The sequence below is a fragment of the Stigmatopora argus genome, chromosome 6, assembly GCF_051989625.1.
Source record: "Stigmatopora argus isolate UIUO_Sarg chromosome 6, RoL_Sarg_1.0, whole genome shotgun sequence".
NCBI classification, from domain to species: Eukaryota; Metazoa; Chordata; class Actinopteri; order Syngnathiformes; family Syngnathidae; genus Stigmatopora; species Stigmatopora argus.
Window position 1 is genome coordinate 590,443 of NC_135392.1, and position 21,215 is coordinate 611,657.

Below are 21,215 nucleotides of genomic sequence, written 5' to 3' on the forward strand. Positions count from 1 at the left end.
GACAGTCAAATTGCACCGGGGCTACATTGTTAGCAAGCTAGATAAACACAAAAAATATGGAAAGTCCTTTTGGTCACACCACTACATATCAGTTAACTGGACAAAATTCTATTCCCAAACATTTGAATTGTTTTTTTGAGTCAGATGCTACATCAAGTTAGCATCAATGTTGTTCCTATTGTCAAGTTGTTAAAAAAAAAAGAACAGAATATAGGAAATTTAAAAGTAGATCCAAATTAAAATAGCCCACTTTTAGCCATACAGGTTTATGTAAAATATATTGTTTAAACAATTTGTTGGCAACCTTATTTTGGTAATTTTGGCAACTCATCTGTCCATAGGGATTTTTTTTTTCATTTTATGTTGCAATAGCTCTGTACAAATTAGGCCCATCAAGACATTTCGATATATATTTCCCCCCCCCCTCCATCCCTAATACCTTTAGTCGTTATCAGAAGATTCTTAAAATCGGGTGACGTGCAAGAACATGTCTTTGCCAAGTTGACCATCCTTTGGGTCTCATCAGAAACCCCCCCCCCCCCCCCCCGCAAATAAGAGCCATGAGCATCATTGTTGAAAATAAACACACAGTTTAATAACCTTTTTTGTTTTCTTGTTTGTTTGGATTAAAGTGGAATAAAAGCAGCCAGTGGGCAGGACTAACAAAGCCGACAGGAAGTTTGGGGGAGGAGGAACAAGAAAATGGGAAGATTGAAAAGAAATGGCAGAAAGAGAGAAACAAACAAACAAAAAAATAACAACCTCCTAGTGAGAAAGGACGGGCCAGAAGGTTCTAAAGGAGCTGGTGGAGTGCCGAGGAACGGGGGGGGGGGGGGGGGGATGGGGGCATGCTGCTTCTTTTACAGAAGAAGGAATGAACGTTTGTGTGCATGATAGAGGAGGAAGAGGAAGAAGAAGAAGAAGATTAGCGGGGATGTCGGGTGGGGCGTCGCTACTAGTTCTCGCACTCGCCGGCCTCTGCCTCGTCGCCCTGGTTTTCCGATGTCCACAGCTGCGTAAAACAAGTGGGACGTGGTTTAGACTCCATCTTTTTGGTTCTGTGCTAGCTAGCTAGCTAGCTCAACACAGGAAAATTGATCTCACCGTGAGGTTGTCCCTTAGTAGCTGCATGATGAGCGTGCTGTCTTTGTACGAGTCCTCGTTCAGGCTGTCCAGCTCGGCGATGGCCTCGTCGAAAGCCTGCGGGGAGGGGAGGGGAAGGGGGTGACGGATCAGGGCGCTCGTTCCGCCCGGCTAGGTCGGAGTGGAGTGCCGGGCCGACTCCTCACCTGCTTGGCCAGGGAGCAGGCCTGCTCGGGCGAGTTGAGGATCTCGTAGTAGAAGACGGAGAAGTTGAGGGCCAGGCCCAGGCGGATGGGGTGCGTGGGCTGCATGTCGCCCTTGCTGATGTCAAAGGCCGACTGGTAGGCCTGGTGGGAGTTGCTCACCGTCTCCTTCTTGTCCTCGCCCGCCGCCACCTCCGACAGGTAGCGGAAGTAGTCGCCCTTCATTTTGAGGTAGAACACTTTGCTCTCTGCCAGCTTGGCGTTGGCGATCAGGAAGTTGTCCAACAGATTCTACACGCAAACAAGACGCCATCTTTTCCATAGGACCCACAAAAAAAATAGCCCACCGTAAGGCGGGGGTCACGTACCAGCACATCGTTGCAGATCTCCTTGAGCTCCGCCTCGATCTTGACGCGGTAATCACGAGCCATCTGCTGCTTCTTCTCGTTGCCCTCCGTCTTCTGCTCGATGCTGGAGATGACGCGCCAGGACGAACGCCGAGCTCCCACCTGGGACCCCCCCCCAAAAAAGCAAATCAGCCCGTGCTCAAAATGACCAAAGCGATGCGCGTCACCATTTTACACCCAATGAACCCCAAGTGAAAAGGAGATGCCCCCCCAAAATCATCAGAATCACAGCGAGTGACACCAAAAGGCCCCAAAACCAACCCAAGTCAGCTCAAACACCCTAAAATTTCTGACAAAATGCACAGGAAGAGATACAAAGCTAACAAAACATGACCTTGAACCAAAAATGCCTGTCAAAACGTGAGCCACTCGCCAGTGCCATAAAAAAAAACCTGAAGTGACCAAAAAATGCCCTAAAGCAGCAGAAAGTGTCCGGGAAATGCCCAAAAACCAACCCAAAGTAAAGCTAAATGCCTTAAAACGACCAAAACATGACCTGAAATCAACAGGAAACGACCCAGAAATGCCCTAAAAACAGCAGGAAGTGACTTCATGTCAACCAGGAAGTAACCCGCGCACGCATAAGCGGTCCCACCGAGTTCTCACCACGTTCTTGTAGGCCACGGACAGCAGATTGCGTTCCTCGTTGGTCAGGTCCTTGTTCTGCTCCGTCACCTGCTTCATGGCGGCCGCCATGTCGTCGTAGCGCTCGGCCTGCTCGGCCAGCTTGGCTTTCTGCACCAGGTCGGTCCTTTCCATCTCGTCGCTAATACAACCACAAAAAAAGAAGAAAAGTAAAAGGCCGTTTGACGTCGTCAGACGCCGGTGACCTTCTCCTAGTTCGCCGCCGGCGCTAAAACGGGCAAAAGTGGGTCGCCATTTTTAGACATCATACGTTAGAGCAGAGGTGCTAAAGTTGTGCATTTGGCACAAAAATAGCTCAAAGTGTCAAGTTGACGCCACTTAACGCCATTAAGGGTTGTTATTACTACTCCACACTCCCCAAAAAATGCAAAAAAAAATCTAATTTAGATTAGGTTGGAAGAGAATACATACGGTTTTATCTCTTATTTAAAAAAATATAATCGTTTTTCCCAATTTGCTTTGGAATAAATTGACTTTAGCCTTTTATATGACTAACAATCATGGCTTGTCCAACAAAGGGTTAATAAGTGATTCATCTGTCAATGGTTTATTGTATCATAACCAAAGTATTTCTCTTTTCAACGACATGTTATCTGTAATTGTATTGATGGGGAAACAATGAGTCATAACAAAAGAATCTACTTATAAATGCGTTTTTTATATAGTCACATACCCCACAAAAGGATTAGAGATTAATAAATTATATTTCTCTTTACGTTATCGTATTGTCCATGTATGGTTGTAATCAAAACAATTGGGGATCGCAAAATAATCTCATTATAATTGCGTTTCTTAAAGGAGTCAAAATAGCCACTCGCCCTGTAAAGGGTTAAACGAGTATAAAGCCTTCCAATGGAGCGGCCACGCTAGCCAGCTAGCTAGCTAGTGAACGAGCTAACAGTCAGCCAGGCGAACTCAGAGCTCCATTTTCGGAGGACGGCGTAGCATATTGGTGGCCTTCTTCCAACTTCTAGTGTCGGCAAAGTGTTTCATATTGTCGCCCGAGGACGTGGAATTACGGCGGTACGCCGAGCGTCCCCGCAGGCTAGGCGTTTTTTTTGCGAGCGGGGCCTGCTGGTAGTTCCGCCCTCGTCGTTGTCGTCGTCTGTGGAATTTTAAGATGGTGGCTAGCCTAGCACGAGCGCACGCCCGCCCCCCGCTCATTCAGCGGCCCAAGCGACGTCCAGCTCGGCCGCAAACAGACATGCGGCCGCCTCGCTTAAAGGCGTTTTTATTTTTAACTCGCCAAAAGAGCCTCAAAAGGAACTCCGAGGAAATTATTCTCAGGAGGAGGCGAGGAAGGGCGAACTCCAAGCAAAACGAGGGGGTGTTAGCACACGCCGCGACCGAGCAGCACGGCTAAGAGGACGGCGAGCGAGCGAGCTCCGTGGTGGCCGAGGACCGAGAATGCCGAACCGGGGTAAGTCGTACCGGTCGTCCCCGTCGACGCAAAGTGGCGCTGCGGGCCGAAGCGTCGCCGAGGACGACGACGAACCGACGCGGGTTCGCGTTTGCGGTCAAATAACGGGCCGATAGAGGAGGCTACGGTAGCGGGCGACTCCCACCCCGCCCGGGGGAGTGAGCTGCTGCTGCGGCGGCGGCGATACGCGCGGATCTCGGCCTAAATGCTAGCGGGCTCGCGAGCACCCAGCCCTAAACCACAATGGGCACCTTCCGCCGCGGAGGAGGCGGAGGTGGTGGTGAAGGCTCGGCGAGGGTGCTTGGATCCCATCGCTCTCCGAGCCTCGGCCTCGCCGGGCCCCCCTTCCGCGGCGGAACGTCCGACGGGCTGGGGGAGCGTCTAAGGGGGGTCCACTTACGTTTCCAAGGTACGAGAGTTGCCGATTTTCCGCGGTGACCGATGAGGCTTTATCGAGCCGTCCTCCTCTGGCTGCTCAGGGTATTCAGGGCAGTACCACTTCCGCCTGCGCTGACACTTCCGCTTCCTATAAGCCCCACCCTCCCCCCGCCGGTTTCCGCGGCGACGGTGCCGAGGGGTTTCCTCGCAACCGGGCAGGGGCTTTGACGTCCGAGATGCCATGGCAACCGTTGACTATTTCGCCACTGTTTTCTCTTCCAAAAAATCAATTGAACCCATTCAAATAGAGATATTTCGGGTCATATTTTCATCTAAATATTGCTAAACACTTTGTAATTATGATTTTTTCCCCCTCACCAAAAGAATATTTGAATACATTCAATTTTAATTCCCATTTGAATGTTTTAACGTATTTACGTGAATGTATTGAATTGTATTATATTCTCATATAGTAATAACAAAGATTGAGATGTGTAGATAAAAACTGTAAACCTCACTCCAAACTTTCATCTTGGCATAAAACCTGATTTGGTCATTAATTTGTTATAATACATTCAAAAAATAGTATTTTCATTTCATTTGAATGAATTCATAGTTAAATGAATTTCGTTTTAACCTACCGTATTTTTACGACTATAAGGCGCACCGCATTATAAGGCGCACCCTCAATGAATGACACATTTTAATTTTTCCCCCATATATAAAGCACACTGGATTATAAGGCGCACTGTCTAAAATTTAAGACTTTTAAGTGTGCCTTATAGTCGTGAAAATACGGTAATTACAATCAATTCACTGAACAATACTAATGATATTCATATGAGATATTTTGTATGGGTTCATACAAAAACAATGATGGATATATTTGTTTTTTTCAATGGTTTTCATTTAATTTAAATTAATTTCTTAATGTACCTACATTTTTTCAATACATTGCTATTTTTAAAAATTGGAATGACTTTTCACCCTGACGACTTGCACTCAATAACAATATACATTCTAATATCCAGATGAAAATATGCTACCTTATTTTGAAAACCTTGCCATTTCCCCCCTTTTTATTTTGAAAAGCTGCCTGCCAATTCTCATCTTGGTTTAAAAAAAAAAAAAATTTTGGCTGAAGGCCTCCATTTGCTACCGTAACTTGACATGAAACACATTTTGTTGGTTTCTATGGCGCACCCCCCTTTAAAAAAAAAGATGACGTACGCTTGTCTCCATGGCAACTGTCTCCAAGGCTGCTCTCAGACGGGAGTTCATCGTGGTGTCAGCTGATAGATTTGGACGCTATGGCACTTTGCGCTCATGAAAAGGATCGGGTGCTTCAAAGTAAGCTTATTTACTGGAGGGATTCCACGCATTTATTTTCAAAGCTCGTATCAGGAAAAAAAAACTGTCTGGGAAGCGGTTAGCTCTTCCGTCTCAAAGTTCTGGGATGCAGGGTTCGATCCCCGCGGGGTTCCCGACCTTCCCGTGTGGAGTTTGTTGTCTGTGTGGCTTTTCTCTGGGTACTCTAGTTTACTCCCACATCCCCAAAACAGGCACGCTAGGCTAATTGTAAGCTAAATTGTCCCTTGTTATGATTGGTTGTTGCTCTCCTCGTGCCTTGCGATTGGCTGTATTGCAGGTCCCGACACCCCCGCGACCCTCGTGAGGATAAGCAATACCTCAAATGAATGAATCTAAGTCTATTTCATTCACAGATTTCAACATACTAGTTAGATGTTTTTCGTTAATTCCGTTTTTTTCTCCAAATGTTGTAGAATAAAAAGTAGACGTTCTATAAATTCTATTCATGTTGAAATATAATGAGTTATTTTTATGTATACATTTTTACATTTAATATATTAAAACTTGGAAGATCGGTGAATGAAGTCAAATATTTAGTTCAGTTTTCAAATCATCTAGTATACAAGAATGTATTGCATGGGTGATGCAGCTCGTCAAAGTAGCCACCAGGTGTCAGTAAAGCTTCCGTCTATTAAAAATAACGCTCTCCCTCGGACTCGTTTATTTTTTTTCTTTGATTCTCAAAATAGATTTGAACTCCAAATTATATGCTTCACATAAAAAAATAGTTTTAAAAAAACGTTTACAGACTGTCCAATATGTCTATTCTCGTCCTTCTACTCTGAAATTCAATGAGTTTATCACTTGTCCATTCCATTTGCCTTTTCTAAGTAAGGATTGGACGTCTATGAACACCAACGGCAGCCAGGGAATCGGACTCAGAACGGGGAGCCAAATATGTTATCGGAGCAACGCTATTTGTGCCAGATGTCCCAGTTTTGATCTCGTGCTTGGCCACAAAGGCAATCCATAATCAATGGAGGCTTCCTCCATAAAAACCCTACTGTTGAAAATCCATCTTTTAAAAAAAAAAAACTATTTTTTTATGGGCGCGCGTACACGTTAGTGACCCGCGGCAGCTTCCGAGACGGCGCGCCATCGTCGACGAGACGTCGGGACAGACAAAGTCGCTCTACTTTAAATGAGTCGGAGGCCTCGGCCCACTTTGGCGCACCACAAAAAAACTAGGCTAAAGTGTCCAAAAAAGAAGCGACCCATTTTTGATTCCCTCCCATTATTGATAATTGAGCGTCTTGCCCGATTTACTCATCGGACGGCGCGAGGAGAAGAAACGTTGGCCACCAGCCCTCTCACTTCCCACGGATTGGACGCCTGTGAGTGGCCAAGCCAAGTAGCAAAGTACCAAAAGAGCGATGGTGGCCCCTACCAAGATGGCAGCCATGTTGCTAGGGGCCATTGAAGTAGCTCATTTCTTTGAAAAGATGATGTCAAATCGCCGGCCGCCATTGACGTAGTAGATGTCCAATCCGTTTGAAGCAGGTGGGTTGGCAGCCAAGGAACGTACGTTCTGGCCTTCCGCTCGAAATGGATTGGACGTCTACGAGCGCTAACTCGGTTTAATTCCCCAAAAATGTTATGGCCCCAATGCGCATGGCCTCAGCAGCTTCAGGCTGGCGGCCATGTTGGTAGGGTCTGCGTTCATTGAAATAACCTCATAATAATAGTTTTTTTTGCCCTATCATTTTCCGAAGCATTACGTTAATGTGATTATTTATATCGTGCATATGTCAGAATATTCGAATATTCCATGGCTCCAAATCTCTGGAGCGTAGGAGGTTAAATAAGGATTATATTTTCCCGTCCTTATGATCTATTTGTCCGATGAATTTTTGCGATGACTATCAAGATAAAGATTTTGTGTACTTTTTCACGAGTTTGGGGACAAATCCAAGTCTGATTTTTCCGCAATTTGTATCCTACATATTCATTGGGGGGGCTTTAATGGCTCAAATGGCTCAAAGGATGATTTGATTTGGATGAAAGATTACATTTTGTTGTCCGATGTGTTTGGGGGGGGAAAAGCGGCTGTAACGTAAGCACAGACTGCTGGCCAATGGGAGCTTTTGCCCCGCCCCTAACTTCCTCTCTTTCCCATCCTCAGCCCCCCCGTCCCCTCAGATCGCCTCCCACCCCCCCCGCTACGAGCGAGATGAGCCCGAGACAGACGCGAGTCCTCCCGTCTCTCCCGAGACGGCGTCAGAGCGCGCCGCTTCTATGAGAGGTGGCGCCGCCGCGGCCGCTCGCCCTCGCCGTCGCCCTCCCGTCGCCGAGCGGCCTTTCCCTTGCGGCTTGGGGGGTCTGCCGCCGCGGGGGGCAGCCGACGACCGGCGGGCAAGACGCCGCGTGCCGTACTCCGCGTGAAGAATGCCCAGCAGCCCCGCCTGGCCAGGCCGGCCGACCCGGGCTCGACGGCGGCGGCAAAGGCGACGGGCGCCGCCGGGACCGGCGGGACCGCCGGGGGGGGCGGCGGCCTCTACATGGAACGCTCGCAGAGTCGCATCAGCCTCTCCGCCTCCTTCGAGGCGCTCGCCGTCTACTTCCCCTGCGTCAACTCCTTCGACGAGGACGACGGAGGTGAGTGACCGAGAGAGAGCGACACGGTGACGGCGGACGTCCCGTACGCAGCCGTCGCCGCCGCCGCCGAACCTCTAAGCCCCCCCTCCCTTCCCCCGGGGTCCGTACAAACGGGACGTTTATCGTCGTCAATGGTGGCAAAAGTTATCGTCCATTCGTCAATGACAATTTCATTTAATTTTTTTTTCTAAAAAAATTAACTCATCATTCAACATTCAAAATGGCGTTGATTCTATAGAAACAAACGTGTTTTTCAGCAAAAACTTTGCTGGCAAAAATGAGAAAAAATACAAAAATTGACAAATCGGCCAAAAAATGCAATTAAACTCGAAAAAAAAATCCCACCAAAACAAGATAAAAAACTACTTTTTTTTTTTTTTAATTTGATTCATATTTTTGTCTTCTGGACACTCATGGGCTGCCATGGACGGCTCTCCACGTCCAATAGAAACAAACGTGTTTTTCAGCAAAAACTTTGCTGGCAAAAATGAGAAAAACTGCAAAAATTTACAAATTGGCGAAAAAAATGCAATTAAACTCGGAAAAAAAATCCCACTAAAACAAGATAAAAAACTACTATATATATTTTTTTTAATTAATATTTTTATCTTCTGGACACTCATGGACGGCTCTCCACGTCCAATCGGCCTTGACGTTTTTCTCATTTGCCATTTCGTATCCATTGAATGAGATGGAATAAAATGGCCGAATGTTCATGATTGGACGTTCACCGCCGTCATCGGCGGCTAAAGACAATGCACCAAAATGAACAGGAAGCCCCTGAACATTGACAGGAAGTCCGTGTTTTGCATTGGCGACTATCATTTCCATCTGGCACTTTTCTTTTTTGCCATACGCTAACGTTTCAAATGAGCTTTGTAGCAGTTAGCTTGTTGGCAAAAAAAAAAACCTTCCTTTTGTTCTTTCTTGGCAAACAAAAACAAAAAAAACAAAAAACGGGCAGAAGCGAGGCGCTTCGGGGCCCGCCAAATCTCGGAGGGCACCCGACGCGGTATTGGGGAAGGGGGCGGGGCCTGTGTGCGGTGAGGAGGGAGGGGGGGGGGGGGGGGGGCGACCCAAAACAGTCAGGAGTAAAAAATGGCGTGTGAGGAAAGGAGGGCTGCTCCGTTGGGACCGGGGAGACGAAGACGAAGAGGAAGAGGAGGGGGCGAACAGGTGCACCCCCCTAGAATAGGATTTCAATCTCCCTGTCTGCCATTGACTGCGATAGACGTCCAATCAGAAAACGCCCCCCACTCCCCAGCAAAAATGTCATAATGTAACGTATGAAAATAGGTGACGTGACGCTCACGGTCATCGTCCACTAACGAACACTGTCTTCCAGCAGAGCCGGACGGGCGCAAGTCCAAGGGCGCCATCCAGAGGAGCACGGAGACGGGCCTGGCGGTGGACATGCCCAGCCGCACGCCCAGGCAGGCCAGCCACGAGTCCATCGAGGACAGCGTCAACAGCTACGGCTCCGAGGGAAAGTGAGTCAATGACCGCCATTTTGGATCCAATTGATGATACTATTGCTGTTGCATTTGGGACTTGAAGACTTTGGAAAATTCAGCCCCTGAAGCCACTTTGACGTAGCGGCGTAAAATTCGACAGGCGTGTCCATTATGATTGGATCTACAAAAAAGTCTCTTGAAGCATTACCCCAAAAGAAAAAGCAAGCCAGCCATTTTGGAATCAAGTGACAATATTACCATCGGTTTTGTCGGTTTAACACTCCTTAACCCACTTTGAAAAATTCAGCCCCCGAAGCCAGTTTGACGTAGCGGCGTAAAATTTGACAGACGTGTCTTTTATGATTGGGTCTACAAAAAAGTCTCAAGAAGCATTACCCAAAAAGAAAAAGCAAGCCAGCCATTTTGGATTCGAGTGACAATATTACTATCAGTTTTGTCGGTTTAACACTGCTTAACCCACTTTGAAAAATTCAGCCCCCGAAGCCAGTTTAACGTAGCGGTGTAACATTTGGCGGACATGTTTGTTACCATCGGACCTACAAAAAAGTCTCAAGAAGCATTAACCAAAAAGAAAGAGGAAGCCAGCCATTTTGGATTCGAGTGACAATATTACTATCGGTTTTGTCGGTTTACCACTCCTTTACCCACTTTTAAAAATTCAGCCCCCGGATCCAGTTTAACGTAGCTGCGTGAAATTCGGCAGATATGTCTGTTTCCATCGGATCTACAAAAAAGTCTCAAGAAGCATTAACCAAAAAGAAAGAGGAAACCAGCCATTTTGGATTCCATTGACAATATTAGTATCAATTTTGTCGGTTTAACACTCCTTAACCCACTTTGAAAAATTCAGCCCCCGAAGCCAGTTTAACTTGGCGGCGTGAAATTCGGCAGACGTGTCTGTTTCCATCGGACCTACAAAAAAGTCTCAAGAAGCATTAACCAAAAAGAAAGAGGAAGCCAGCCATTTTGGATTCAAGTGACAATATTAGTATCGGTTTTGTCGGTTTAACACTCCTTAACCCACTTTGAAAAATTCAGCCCCCGAAGCCAGTTTGACGTAGCGGCGTAAAATTCGACAGACGTGTCTATTATGATTGGATCTACAAAAAAGTCTCTTGAAGCATTATCCAAAAAGAAAAAGGAAATCAGCCATTTTGAATTCGAGTGACAATATTACTATCAGTTTTGTCGGTTTAACACTCCTTAACCCACTTTGAAAAATTCAGCCCCCGAAGCCAGTTTAACTTAGCGGTGTAAAATTCGGCGGACATGTTTGTTACCATCAGACCTACAAAAAAGTCTCAAGAAGCATTAACCAAAAAGAAAGAGGAAATCAGCCATTTTGGATTCAAGTGATTATTGACGTATTCTCGTCGGTGTTGAAAACCCGGCTCCCGAAGCCCGTTCAACTTAGCGAGGTCAATTTCGTAGACGTGGCCGTCACCAGGAGACCTGCAAAAAAGGTCCAATGAAGGCCTGCCAGAAAATCTGCCATGTTTCTTTCAAGGTTTAATTCCAGATCCCTTAGGGGACGAAATGTCTCGGACGCTATTGTATTATTAATTCATCCCCCGAAGCCAGTTTGACGTCGCTGAATGAAATTTGTGGGACGTTTCTGTCACCGGTGGGCCCACCAAAAAAATAAAAAAAATAAAAAAATAAGTCAAGAAGACCTGCCATCCGGCCATTTTAGTTGAAAGATTTACGAGTGCGCGCTCGACCTTCAATCCCAAATCCAGTGATATCTCATCACGCCTCATATTTGCTAGAAATCATCATGAAAAGTCAATCAAAAATGACCTTGTAAATGCGTGACATCATCAGATTTTTTTAGGTTGTGGTTTTTTTTTTCATTCGTGTCATTTTTTATTTATTTTTTGCTTAATCCCAGGCAGCGGCGTAATCATCTAAAACCGTAATAACGGCGCGCGCTCCCTGGGCTAATGTTGATAGACTTAGCGCATTATTAATTCACGGCACATCTATCTATAAATTTCATATACTAGTCTGACCTCATTACCGCCAGCTGCCGTGGACGCGTTTGACGGATCGGAAGCGTTAGCAAACGGCGCCCATTCGGGACAAATTCAGACCCTGGGGCCGCTTTGCCTTGGCACTGGCAAATTTGACAGGTCGCTCCATCATCGTAAAACTCAGAAAAGCCAAAAGTTATGCCCGAATGCGGACATTTTGGACATTTCCTTCTGTCGCAACTTTTACTTCGGGAATATTGGAAATTTCCCGAATACGGGATGAATAAAGTTATCCAATCCAATCTTATCCAATGTGGACTAGCCCGAAGAGAAGCACCCAGCGACCATTGAAATGTCACCCAAAGTTTGATGTTTTTCCATCTTGCGCATTTGTTGGCCAGTAGCAGAGCTTCAAATTCCAACGTGAAATATTGAAAGGCGCCCGGCAAAGACGCTCATCTTAGCATCATGGACTAATCCCGGCTAAGTGATTGGATCGCAGCGAGACGCTAAATGATTCAGCGGCGAAAAGACGACTTGCGCTTCATTAAAAAGGCCGCTCCCGTTTCTTTAATACCCGGCGGTAAATCACGGAGAATTTGGCGCCGGCTAACCGACTGGGTGTCTTTTTTTCTTTTTTTTTGGCAGCCTCAACTACAGCGGCGTGTGCCTGGCCTCCGACGCCCAGTTCAGCGACTTCCTGGACGGGATGGGACCCGCCCAGTTCGTGGGCCGCCAGACCTTGGCCATGACGTCCATGGGTGAGTCGGACTTCCTTTACGCTAGCGTCCGTTCTCCATCCGGCGGTACCCGAAACGCGGGAAGTGGGTCGCTCCCTCCGAAAAAAAAAAAATGGCGTTCTCAGCCAAAGCACGCGGACGGAACCGGGTCCAGTCCGTGCTTACATCATTGCGGGCAGCCCAGAATAAGCAGCTTGGCGCCGGTCTGAAAGCGGCCAGCGGAGGGACCCAAAAAAGAAGGAAAAATCATGCTCGATCTTTCTGTTTAGAAATGGTAGTGATGGTCAAACGATTCAAGTTGTATGCCCGTGCAATTAAACGCAATTTGCAGACATGTTCGTATGTACCGTTGTTCGTAACTCCAATGTTCGTAAGTAGGGGAGCGTCTGTATTAGCAATTATGAGCTCGATTTTTATATGATGAATCATTATCGTATGATCCACAGGATGTTTACATGAATAGAAATACATGTACAAATGAAGACAAGGTGGATAAAAGCTAAATGAAATGAATCAAAACAGAAATACACACCCCCACGTGCGGGAAGTCATTTTTTTTTCCTTCATTTTTTAATTGAACTTTTTTTGCCGCCACGGCTTCCTTCCTTCCTTCCTTTTTAGGTGACGTGGAGATCGGCCTGATGGAGAGGAACGGAGGTCTGGAGGTGGAGGTGGTCCAGGCCAGAGGACTCACCATGAAAGCGGGCTCCAAGGGGCCACCCGGTAATTTACTTTTTCAAGCAAATACACGGCCGAAATAGTCGAAATGGGCACGCTTGCGTAACACGCGCCACGCCACGCTTGCGCCACGCGGCGCCGTTGCGTAAGAAGAAAGCCCAGCGGGCCCAAAAGGATAAAGGGCGCATTAAAACAAATAAAGAGGATAACCTCAAATGCTTTTATTGTGGTGCTAGCTAATGGTTTTTTTTTTTTTTATTCCTTTTTTTTTCTTCTTCTCTTTTGCATTGTTTTGTCAGCGGCCTACATCAAAGTCTACCTGCTGGAGAACGGCGCCTGCGTGGCCAAGAAGAAAACCAAGTCGGCCAGGAAGTCCTTGGACCCTCTTTACAACCAAGTGCTGGTCTTCTCCGAGAGTCCGCAAGGCAAGGTGGTCCAGGTAAGCTCAAGCCGGCGCCTCGTACTCGCGGTACCGCGTGCTAGATAAAATCCGGCACCCCGTGGAAGCCACTCCCCTTTAGTCCCGAACGGACCAATAGGAACGTCGTCTTTGTCGTGTCGACACAGCATGTTTTTAATCGTCTTTTTTTAAAATTTGTGTATACTCTCATTATTCGCAACAGCCTAACAATGTGGTTAAAAGAATTGCCAGACTTTAAAAGCGGTGAAATGACTAAAAAAAGTATTTATTTATGGCTCGACGTGGTTTCCAAGGCCTGCTCTAAAATGTCCACTCCAAACCAAAATGGCCGACTTGCTGTGACCTGTCGGCTTTGTTTGTGGTGGCTCCACTCGTGGTGAAGTCGTCCACCAAATCTCAGATTGAAACCGGACAGAATTTCCCCCTAAAATGAAAGACTGGAACTCCTGAGAAAGAGCATCAAATAGCATGTGGGCGGTCGATTGGTCGCCGGTTGATTGGTCGCCGGTCTTTTGGTCGCCCCGACCGCGACAACGGGCGACCAAAAGACCGGCGACCAAAAGACCGACGACCAAACGCCCGGCGACCAATCGACCGGCGACCAATCGACCGCGACCAAAAGACCGGCGACCAATCGACCGTGTACCAAATAGCCACTTTCAACCAAATTGGCACAAATGTGGTGCATCTACTAGCACGCATTCTTCAGACCTTTGTATCCTCATGATGGGCATGTTTGCCAAATTTCATATCCCCAAAGTTACAAGTTTCTAGAGTGCTAATGGAAACTAGCTAGAGCCTAAAATGTCCCCTTTAAGCCAAAATGGCGGATTTCCTGTGGCTTTTCGGTTGCTTCTTGTCCTCAACACGGACATGTCGGCCATATTGGCTCCGGGAGCGCAATTTAAATGAGCGCGAGCGTGGCTCGTCCTGCGATTGGCCGGCCGGCAACCAATTCAGGGTGTCCAATCGTTGGCTGGGATGAGCTCCAGCACCCCCACGTCCTCTGTGAGGATGAGCAGAGCAGAAAATGAAGCGCATGGATAAATGGCGGTGGCTAGCCTCAACGGCAGCTAGCCTCAACTGTACCTAGCCTCGACGGCAGCTAGCCTCAACGGCAGCTAGCCTCGACGGTAGCTAGCCTCGACGGTAGCTAGCCTCGACGGCAGCTAGCCTCGACTTCCTGTGTCGCTAGCCTGAGCCTTTTTTGGGGTGAAGATCAATTTGGGGCGTCAATTTGCGAAAAAAATGCCCTTCTCGGATCGGAAGCTCAAGCGCCTTGTTTGTGATGTTTGCACGGCGGCGTGCAGCTGATCGTCTGGGGCAACTACGGGCGCATGGATCGCAAGTGCTTCATGGGCGTGGCCCGCATCCTCTTGGAGGAGCTGGACCTGAGCCGCACGGTGATTGGCTGGTACAAGCTCTTCCCTACCTCGTCCACGGTGGAGCCCAGCAGCGCCCCCCTCCTGCGCCATTCCTCGCAGATGTCGCTGGAGAGCGCCGAGCGTCCCTGACGGACGGACGGGCCGACGGATAGCGAACCAGCGCCCGTCCGTCCGTCCGTCCTCGGCATCGTCTTCCGCCCATTTCTTTCATTTTCTGGCCGTTCTCAAACCCGGGGGAGCCGTAGCAAGGTGACAAATTTCAACCTTTTTACAAAATTCGACCAATCCAAATAGAAGGAAGTGAGTCCAAAATCAAAGAACTGGACCCCCGTTTGAGAACTGGTTTTATTTATTGATTTATTTATTTGATAACGTGCCCACGTGAGCTGCTTCTCATCCACATTTTGACATTTTTTTTGTATATAGCCACGCGCCATCCAAATCAGTCTTCTTTGAATGTAACGTACGTTAGCTTAGCGTAGCAGAGCGCTAGCAACAAAAAAAGGGAAAATTAGCCACAGGAATGCAATTTTTTTTTGTTTGCACTTGTAGAACAAAACTTTACCAATCAATCCAACTTTTTAAAACAAAAGAATGTAAAAAAAAAGTGCAATCATTGAGGTTAAAAATATCATATTATATATTAATATATAATAATATAGTCTATCCTTATCACAATCCAAAGGAAGAGTTTATTAGCAAGAATTATTTGGTTGAAATCCTAAAATTTAGAAATAAAATTGCCCCCAAAAATGTTAAAACCCAAATTTGTAAGAAGGATCCAAAAAGTCGCCAACTTTTTAAAACAAAACAATGTAAAAAAAACAAAAAAATGCGCAATCATTGAGGTTAAAAACATCCTATATTAATATATAATAATATAATCTATCCTTATCACAATCCAAAGGAAGAGTTTATTAGCAATAATAATTTGATTGAAATCCTAAAATTTTGAAATAAAATTGCCCCCCAAAAATATTAAAACCCAAATTTGTAAGAAGCATCCAAAAAGTCGCGCTAGCGTTAGCAAAAATCCTCGCACTGACGGCGTGAAATGTACTCCCCTAATTTGCATCCAATCCCGCGGTGGGTTTTAATTGGATGAGAGCTCACGTAGCTTTTAGAGAGCTCGTCTGAAAAAACCCGCTGGCGTTTTTGTCCGCGTCGCTTATTAATTATTTAAGTTCTCGGCCACCCGCTAACCGTCGCTAACCGTCGCTAACCGTCGCTAACCGTGCCAACTTTGACCAGCAAGTGTCTTTCTTCATTTCGTTGTCATTTTCATTTTGGGGCACTTTAAGAAATTTGGTTGTAAATATTTCCCATGGCGGGCCAAAGGTTGGCTAGCTGGTCGCGTTAGCCGCTAGCCGCTAGCACCTGCATGCAAGACACAATGTAGCATTATTATTTTTTTAAGGACTGGAATACAGATAATCGCGACAAAGTATGAGGGCCAAAGAAAGAAAAAAATAGCACTACCAAAATAAATAGTATTATTATCAGTACTAAAGAAAAAATGTGGATGCAGTAAGGCTAACGTGGCTAAATTAGCCGCTATTCAGGTTACGTAGCGCTTTGCCGCTTCTGCTAAATTAAATTTTAGTACTATTGAGAGCATCTTGCGTGTTAGAATGGGTTTCACGCATAATTTAATGGTTTTTAGGCGCCAATTTATAACCAATAGGAGGAATTACACTAATATTTTGTCCTTAGCTCGCTGCTAAGCTAAGATCGTTCACTTATAGCGCTTAGAAGGTCATTTAGCCAAATTAGCCGCACTGCATCCATACATACAAAAAGACTTTATCGCGTAATATTACATTGTACGGCTTTGATCTCCAAATATCGGGTAATATTACGATGTATGGCTTTATTCTCCTAATATTACGTACGTCTTTAGACTTTTTTCCTCACAAAAATGACTCACAACATTACGACTTCTTTAACAAACTAATAGCATGAGACTTTAATCACGTAATATTGTGACTTTAAAGTTTATTCTCTTAAAAAGACCACTTTAAACTAGCATCATTACGCATTTTTCTATCGTAAACATTTCTTTATGTTGCGACGGTCAACATTGAAATGCATTATTTAAGCCTTTATTTTGGTAGTCCTATTTCCTGTCCATGGTATGGCGTTAAAGGAATTTGCGCCGGCGTCTCGAAGCCACGTTTTCCTTTGTTTTTGTTTCTTTTCCCAACAAATTCCGGCCTCAGGTTCGCCATTAGCGGCACTGCAGGGACTAATTTCAACGATATTCCAATTGTCACCATTCCTACCAATACCGTACTCCCGAAAAAAAGCCGTCAGCTACATTGACACAAGCAATAAAAGCCACCCACTTCCGTCCCGTCCCTTGCGCTAACACGTTAGCCCGTAGCTTCGTCCTCCTTACTAACACTGCTTTTTTTTAACAATGCAAAAAAAATGTAGACGTTATTCTATAAATATGTCATTCGTCGGCAGCGAATGAACTCGGTGTGTTTCGTCTCCAATATTTACAAGTTTTGTGCCAAAACATTTTCTTAAGAAAAAAAAATCCCGTTTACAATTTGTTATACTTTTTAATGACCGTTGGAAGTCACTGGACGTTAGCCACAAATGTAGCCACAAACGTGTTTTGGACTCAAAACATTTCACAACAATAATTGTAAGCGTTACCTCTTAACATCACTTTGTTGATTTATTTATTTTCTCGTCCTAAAAAGGGCAAAGTCTTGAAAATGTCACCCGATTGTCAAACTTGGGATTTTAGCGCTTAAAGTCGCCCAAATTCCAAGCACGTAGCATCCCGCGCATCAATGTGAGCATTCCTAACAAAGGTGATTTTCTTTCAATTTATTGATTGATTGTTTGGATGCACATTTTGTGACTCGGCTTAAATAAAGTACAAAGAAAGAAAGACACAATCAATTAAAAAGCAACTTGTTAATTGCTGTTTTTTCTACTCCATCGTCAACATTGTAACCGTAATCATTCGCAAAATCCAAACAGATTGGACATCTATGGGCGTCAATGACTTCATTTTGGTGTATTTCAAATCCAAATTCCCGTTTTTTCTTTTCTTGGAGTTGACATGTTCTCCCTGGCTGGTGTGGGTTTTCTTCGGGTACTCCATTTCCCCCCACATCCCAAAAACATGGATGCTAGGCTACTTTAGCACTCCAAATTGCCCCTAGCTATGAATGATTGGCCGTTCATCAGCTGGGAAAAGCTCCAGCACCCCCACTAACATCACAAAAAACATACATGCTAGGCTAATTTGTATGCTAAATTGTCTCTAGCCATGAGTCTGATTGTTTATTTGTCTCCTTATGCCAGGGGTGTCAGACTCGGGTTGGTTGGCGGGCCGCTTTAACGTCAACTTGATTTCACGTGGGCCGGACGGACCATTTTAGATATCATATTTAGATTTTTTTTTATATAAATGGATTAAAAGAACTGGATTAAAATCCCTGAATATTCCGTTTTTTATAGATCTAAAAACAATGTTTATTTTAGCTTTTTCTAAATATATTTTTAGATTTTACAAAATGGTTTTTGAACTAAAAACACAGAAAAAAATGATTAAAAAATGACAATGATTGATTTAAAAGTGGGAAAATCAGGAAATGTAATATACATCTATACTCTTCATTTGAATTTGATCCTAAAACAGAAAGTCAGCACTCGTGATTGACTTTCCCGGGCCACACAAAATGATGCGGCGGGCCAGATTTGGCCCCCGGGCCGCCACTTTGACACCTGTGATCTACACGGTCCTTCTCCGTACAGCCCCGAGACCCGTCGGCATTCCCAAGGGTGCCGGAGAGACGGACGCGGTCAGTCCCTGACGGTGATGACCACGTGGTCGTCCTGGCCCTGCCACAGCATCTCGCCCTCAAAGTCCAGCATGCCGTGCTTGCGGCAGCGCAGCAGGATGCCCACCACCTTGTCCGAGATCTTCACGTAGCGGTCGAAGAGTCGGCCGAAGGTGACGGCGGTCCGACCCCGTCGGTCCCGGTAGCCCACGTCGTGGACCACGCGTACCATCTCCTCCATCTCCCGGCGCACGTGGCGGTGGGCCCGCTCCCCCCGCTCGGCCGTCTTGGAGCCCTCTTTGGGGCGACCGTAGCCGCTGTCGCCCTTGCGCAGGCGCAGGCTCATGGCGTAGTCGTAGTCAAAGTCCTGGCTGAAGGGGTTGAGACGCTGGCCCTCGGCGTGCTCCTCCGACCAACGCTGCCAGCGACTCTTGATGTCGCCCGTGTCGCCCGTCGTCACCTGAGAGGGGGCACGGACCTCGTTAGCTTAGCGCACGTGTGTCAAAGTGGCGGCCCGGGGGTCAAATCTGGCCCGCCGCATCATTGTGTATGGCCCGGGAAAGTCAATCATGAGTGCTGACTTTCTGTTTTAGGATCAAATTCAAATGAAGAGTATAAATGTATATTACATTTCCTGATTTTTTCCCCCTTTTAAATCAATCATTGTCATTTTTTAATCATTTTTTTCTGTGTTTTTAGTTCAAAAATCATTTTGTAAAATCTAAAAATATATAAAAAAGCTAAAATAAACATTGTTTTAGATCTACAAAAAAAATGAATATTCAGGGATTTTAATCCAGTTCTTTTAATTCATTTATTTAAAAAAAATCTAAATATTATATCTAAAATGGTCCGGCCCACGTGAAATCAAGTTGACGTTAAAGCGGCCCGCCAACCAACCTAAGTCTGACACCCTTGGCTTGGCGTTAGCAGACGCGGGCGACGAGGAGATGGGACGCCCGCTACCGAAACCGTCACGGTTCCGGCGACCCGGGTTCAAATCCGGGTCGCTCCAACCTGTCTGGAGTTTGCGTGTTCTCCGGGGGCCCGTGTGGGTTTCCTGCGGGTTCTCCGCTTTCCTCCCACATTCCAAAGACGTGCATGCTAATGCTAGGCTGGTTGCACACTGTAAATGGCCCCTAGTTGAATACTTGTCACCATGCCAGCGCTAGGCTAATTGGATGCTAGCTTGCTCCTAGCGACGATGGGTTGAACTTTGTGCCCTGCGATTGGCTGGCCACCCATTCAGGGTTTCCCCCACCCGTCTCCGTCCTTCTCGCTTGTGGGACTTCCCCACGGCGAGAAGCGAGAGAGTCGTTAACGTCGCTAGTCGTTACCTGCTAGTCGTAGTGGCCTATTAGCAGACGGTGGAAGGGAATGTCACGCACGCTAACCACGTGGACCCGTTTGGTGTTAGCTTCGGTCGACCCAGCTGTCCACGTCACTCTTTGCTTTCAGCACTTTCCTATCGCCGGAGGTTGTTGTCACGTCGACCTACCGGGGAATGGCCCGACCGAGTGGCGTTCCCAAGTCGCCTTGCACATGGCCAGACGGCATGACAGAATTATCGAGTCTCGCTTGTATTACGCCGTGTTACGGAGTCGCCTCCAGAAGTTGCGTTACGACCCCACTTCGTACGTCAAGTTAGCTGGGCCACGCAGAAATGTGCTAAACGTGACGTGGTCCTAAAGAGCCCAGGTTTCAAACCCCCCCGTAGGACCCCGCCCCCAAACAGCGTCCGCCCTACCTTGGCCTTGCAGCCCGCTTTGGGACACTTGATGTCCACGGCGTCCACCTCGTCTCCCAGGCCGCTGTCCTCCGTCTCCAAGCTGCTGCTTCTGGAGCCAAACTTGGCGTCCAGCAGCGCGTTCTTGCGCTCGCCGACCACGCCGCTCCCCCGCAGCGCCCTCATTTGCCGCCTGCGCTGGGGCGACTCGTTACCCAGGAAGGGCGTTCTCTCCCGGGCGGGCTCCGACTCCATCTTGCCGCGGATGGCCTCCACCGCCTCCCCGCCCCGCTCAGTCACTTTGGGTAGGACCGTCCTGGAGACGGAGACGCCCCGGATGGCGCCGGGGTCCTCCTCCGAAGGCGGGGCGGCGGCGGGGGCCACCTTGAAGGCGCGGCGGGGTTCTTTGTCGTCCTCCCGCTCGACCGAGGAGGGCGCCCACCCGGCGGGGGCGGAGTCCTGTTTGTCGGCGTGGCGCTCGGCCCAGCCCTGCCAACTCTTGGCTAGGCCGGCCACCGCGGCGGCACAGCGGATCTTTTTGACGGCGCCCTTGAAAGACGGGGGCCGCTTTTGGCCCGCGGCCGGCGACGTGGGGTCCTCGTAACCCGCGCTCATGGCCGGGGGACGTGAAAAAATCTTCCGCTAAGGCCCGATGATCCTTTCCGATCGGCCTCCAGATCTGGCGGATCGTCGCCGGCTCCTTGGGGGCGACCTTTAAATAGCAATAGGGGGAAGGGGCGGGGCCACGTGCTCAAGGGTGGGGGTCATGTGCAAATGGAGACACCTTCAAAAGCACAAACACACACACGTGTACACACGCCCCGATAAAAATGGACTGCGTGGAATACACACTCAGACAAAAACACGTACGTATCCTTTTATACATTTTACCACCATTGACAGAGATAGACG

The 21,215-nt window shown here is 47.2% G+C and overlaps 3 protein-coding genes across 6 annotated transcripts; 1 reads left to right on the forward strand and 2 right to left on the reverse strand.

The window, feature by feature from the left end:
* Positions 1 to 570: 570 nt before the first annotated feature.
* On the reverse strand, positions 571 to 4,291 carry ywhaba (tyrosine 3-monooxygenase/tryptophan 5-monooxygenase activation protein, beta polypeptide a). Its single transcript, XM_077603498.1, has 6 exons — positions 4,159 to 4,291; positions 2,300 to 2,459; positions 1,655 to 1,795; positions 1,290 to 1,577; positions 1,105 to 1,200; positions 571 to 1,012 (listed from the first exon to the last, which is right to left on the reverse strand). Exons 2-6 carry the CDS (start codon positions 2,450 to 2,452, stop codon positions 956 to 958), a joined length of 735 nt encoding a protein of 244 aa, XP_077459624.1. The 5' UTR covers positions 2,453 to 2,459; positions 4,159 to 4,291; the 3' UTR covers positions 571 to 955.
* rims4 (regulating synaptic membrane exocytosis 4) lies at positions 3,223 to 15,994 on the forward strand. Of its 4 annotated transcripts, none has more exons than XM_077603496.1 (8): positions 3,223 to 3,758; positions 7,630 to 8,102; positions 9,448 to 9,592; positions 12,199 to 12,311; positions 12,912 to 13,013; positions 13,268 to 13,407; positions 14,700 to 14,894; positions 14,939 to 15,994. In XM_077603496.1, the coding sequence occupies exons 2-8, from the start codon at positions 8,006 to 8,008 to the stop codon at positions 15,017 to 15,019; spliced, it is 873 nt and encodes a 290-aa protein (XP_077459622.1). In that variant the 5' UTR covers positions 3,223 to 3,758; positions 7,630 to 8,005; the 3' UTR covers positions 15,020 to 15,994. The 4 variants fall into 4 exon arrangements, with proteins under 4 accessions (XP_077459622.1, XP_077459620.1, XP_077459623.1 ...); XM_077603494.1 differs by having other exon boundaries at positions 3,225 to 3,758; positions 14,943 to 15,994; XM_077603495.1 differs by having other exon boundaries at positions 3,229 to 3,758; positions 9,451 to 9,592; positions 14,943 to 15,994.
* A 1,414-nt stretch (positions 15,995 to 17,408) lies between these two features.
* abraa (actin binding Rho activating protein a) lies at positions 17,409 to 20,981 on the reverse strand. The gene is made up of 2 exons (XM_077603490.1): positions 20,325 to 20,981; positions 17,409 to 19,037 (listed from the first exon to the last, which is right to left on the reverse strand). Exons 1-2 carry the CDS (start codon positions 20,916 to 20,918, stop codon positions 18,600 to 18,602), a joined length of 1,032 nt encoding a protein of 343 aa, XP_077459616.1. The 5' UTR covers positions 20,919 to 20,981; the 3' UTR covers positions 17,409 to 18,599.
* Positions 20,982 to 21,215: the final 234 nt, after the last annotated feature.

Excerpts from the sequence above, each read along its gene's own strand:
- ywhaba (XM_077603498.1), bottom strand. The coding sequence starts at position 2,452 with ATGGAAAGGACCGACCTGGTGCAGAAAGCCAAGCTGGCCGAGCAGGCC. Across the intron at positions 1,578-1,654 it reads AGATCTGCAACGATGTGCTG|AATCTGTTGGACAACTTCCT; the intron begins GTACGTGACCCC and ends GTTTGCGTGTAG. Across the intron at positions 1,201-1,289 it reads CCTGCTCCCTGGCCAAGCAG|GCTTTCGACGAGGCCATCGC; the intron begins GTGAGGAGTCGG and ends CCCTCCCCGCAG.
- rims4 (XM_077603494.1), top strand. The coding sequence starts at position 8,006 with ATGGAACGCTCGCAGAGTCGCATCAGCCTCTCCGCCTCCTTCGAGGCG. Across the intron at positions 13,408-14,699 it reads CGCAAGGCAAGGTGGTCCAG|CTGATCGTCTGGGGCAACTA; the intron begins GTAAGCTCAAGC and ends GGCGGCGTGCAG. Across the intron at positions 14,895-14,942 it reads TGTCGCTGGAGAGCGCCGAG|CGTCCGTCCGTCCTCGGCAT; the intron begins CGTCCCTGACGG and ends CCAGCGCCCGTC.
- abraa (XM_077603490.1), bottom strand. The coding sequence starts at position 20,918 with ATGAGCGCGGGTTACGAGGACCCCACGTCGCCGGCCGCGGGCCAAAAG. Across the intron at positions 19,038-20,324 it reads AAGCGGGCTGCAAGGCCAAG|GTGACGACGGGCGACACGGG; the intron begins GTAGGGCGGACG and ends GCCCCCTCTCAG.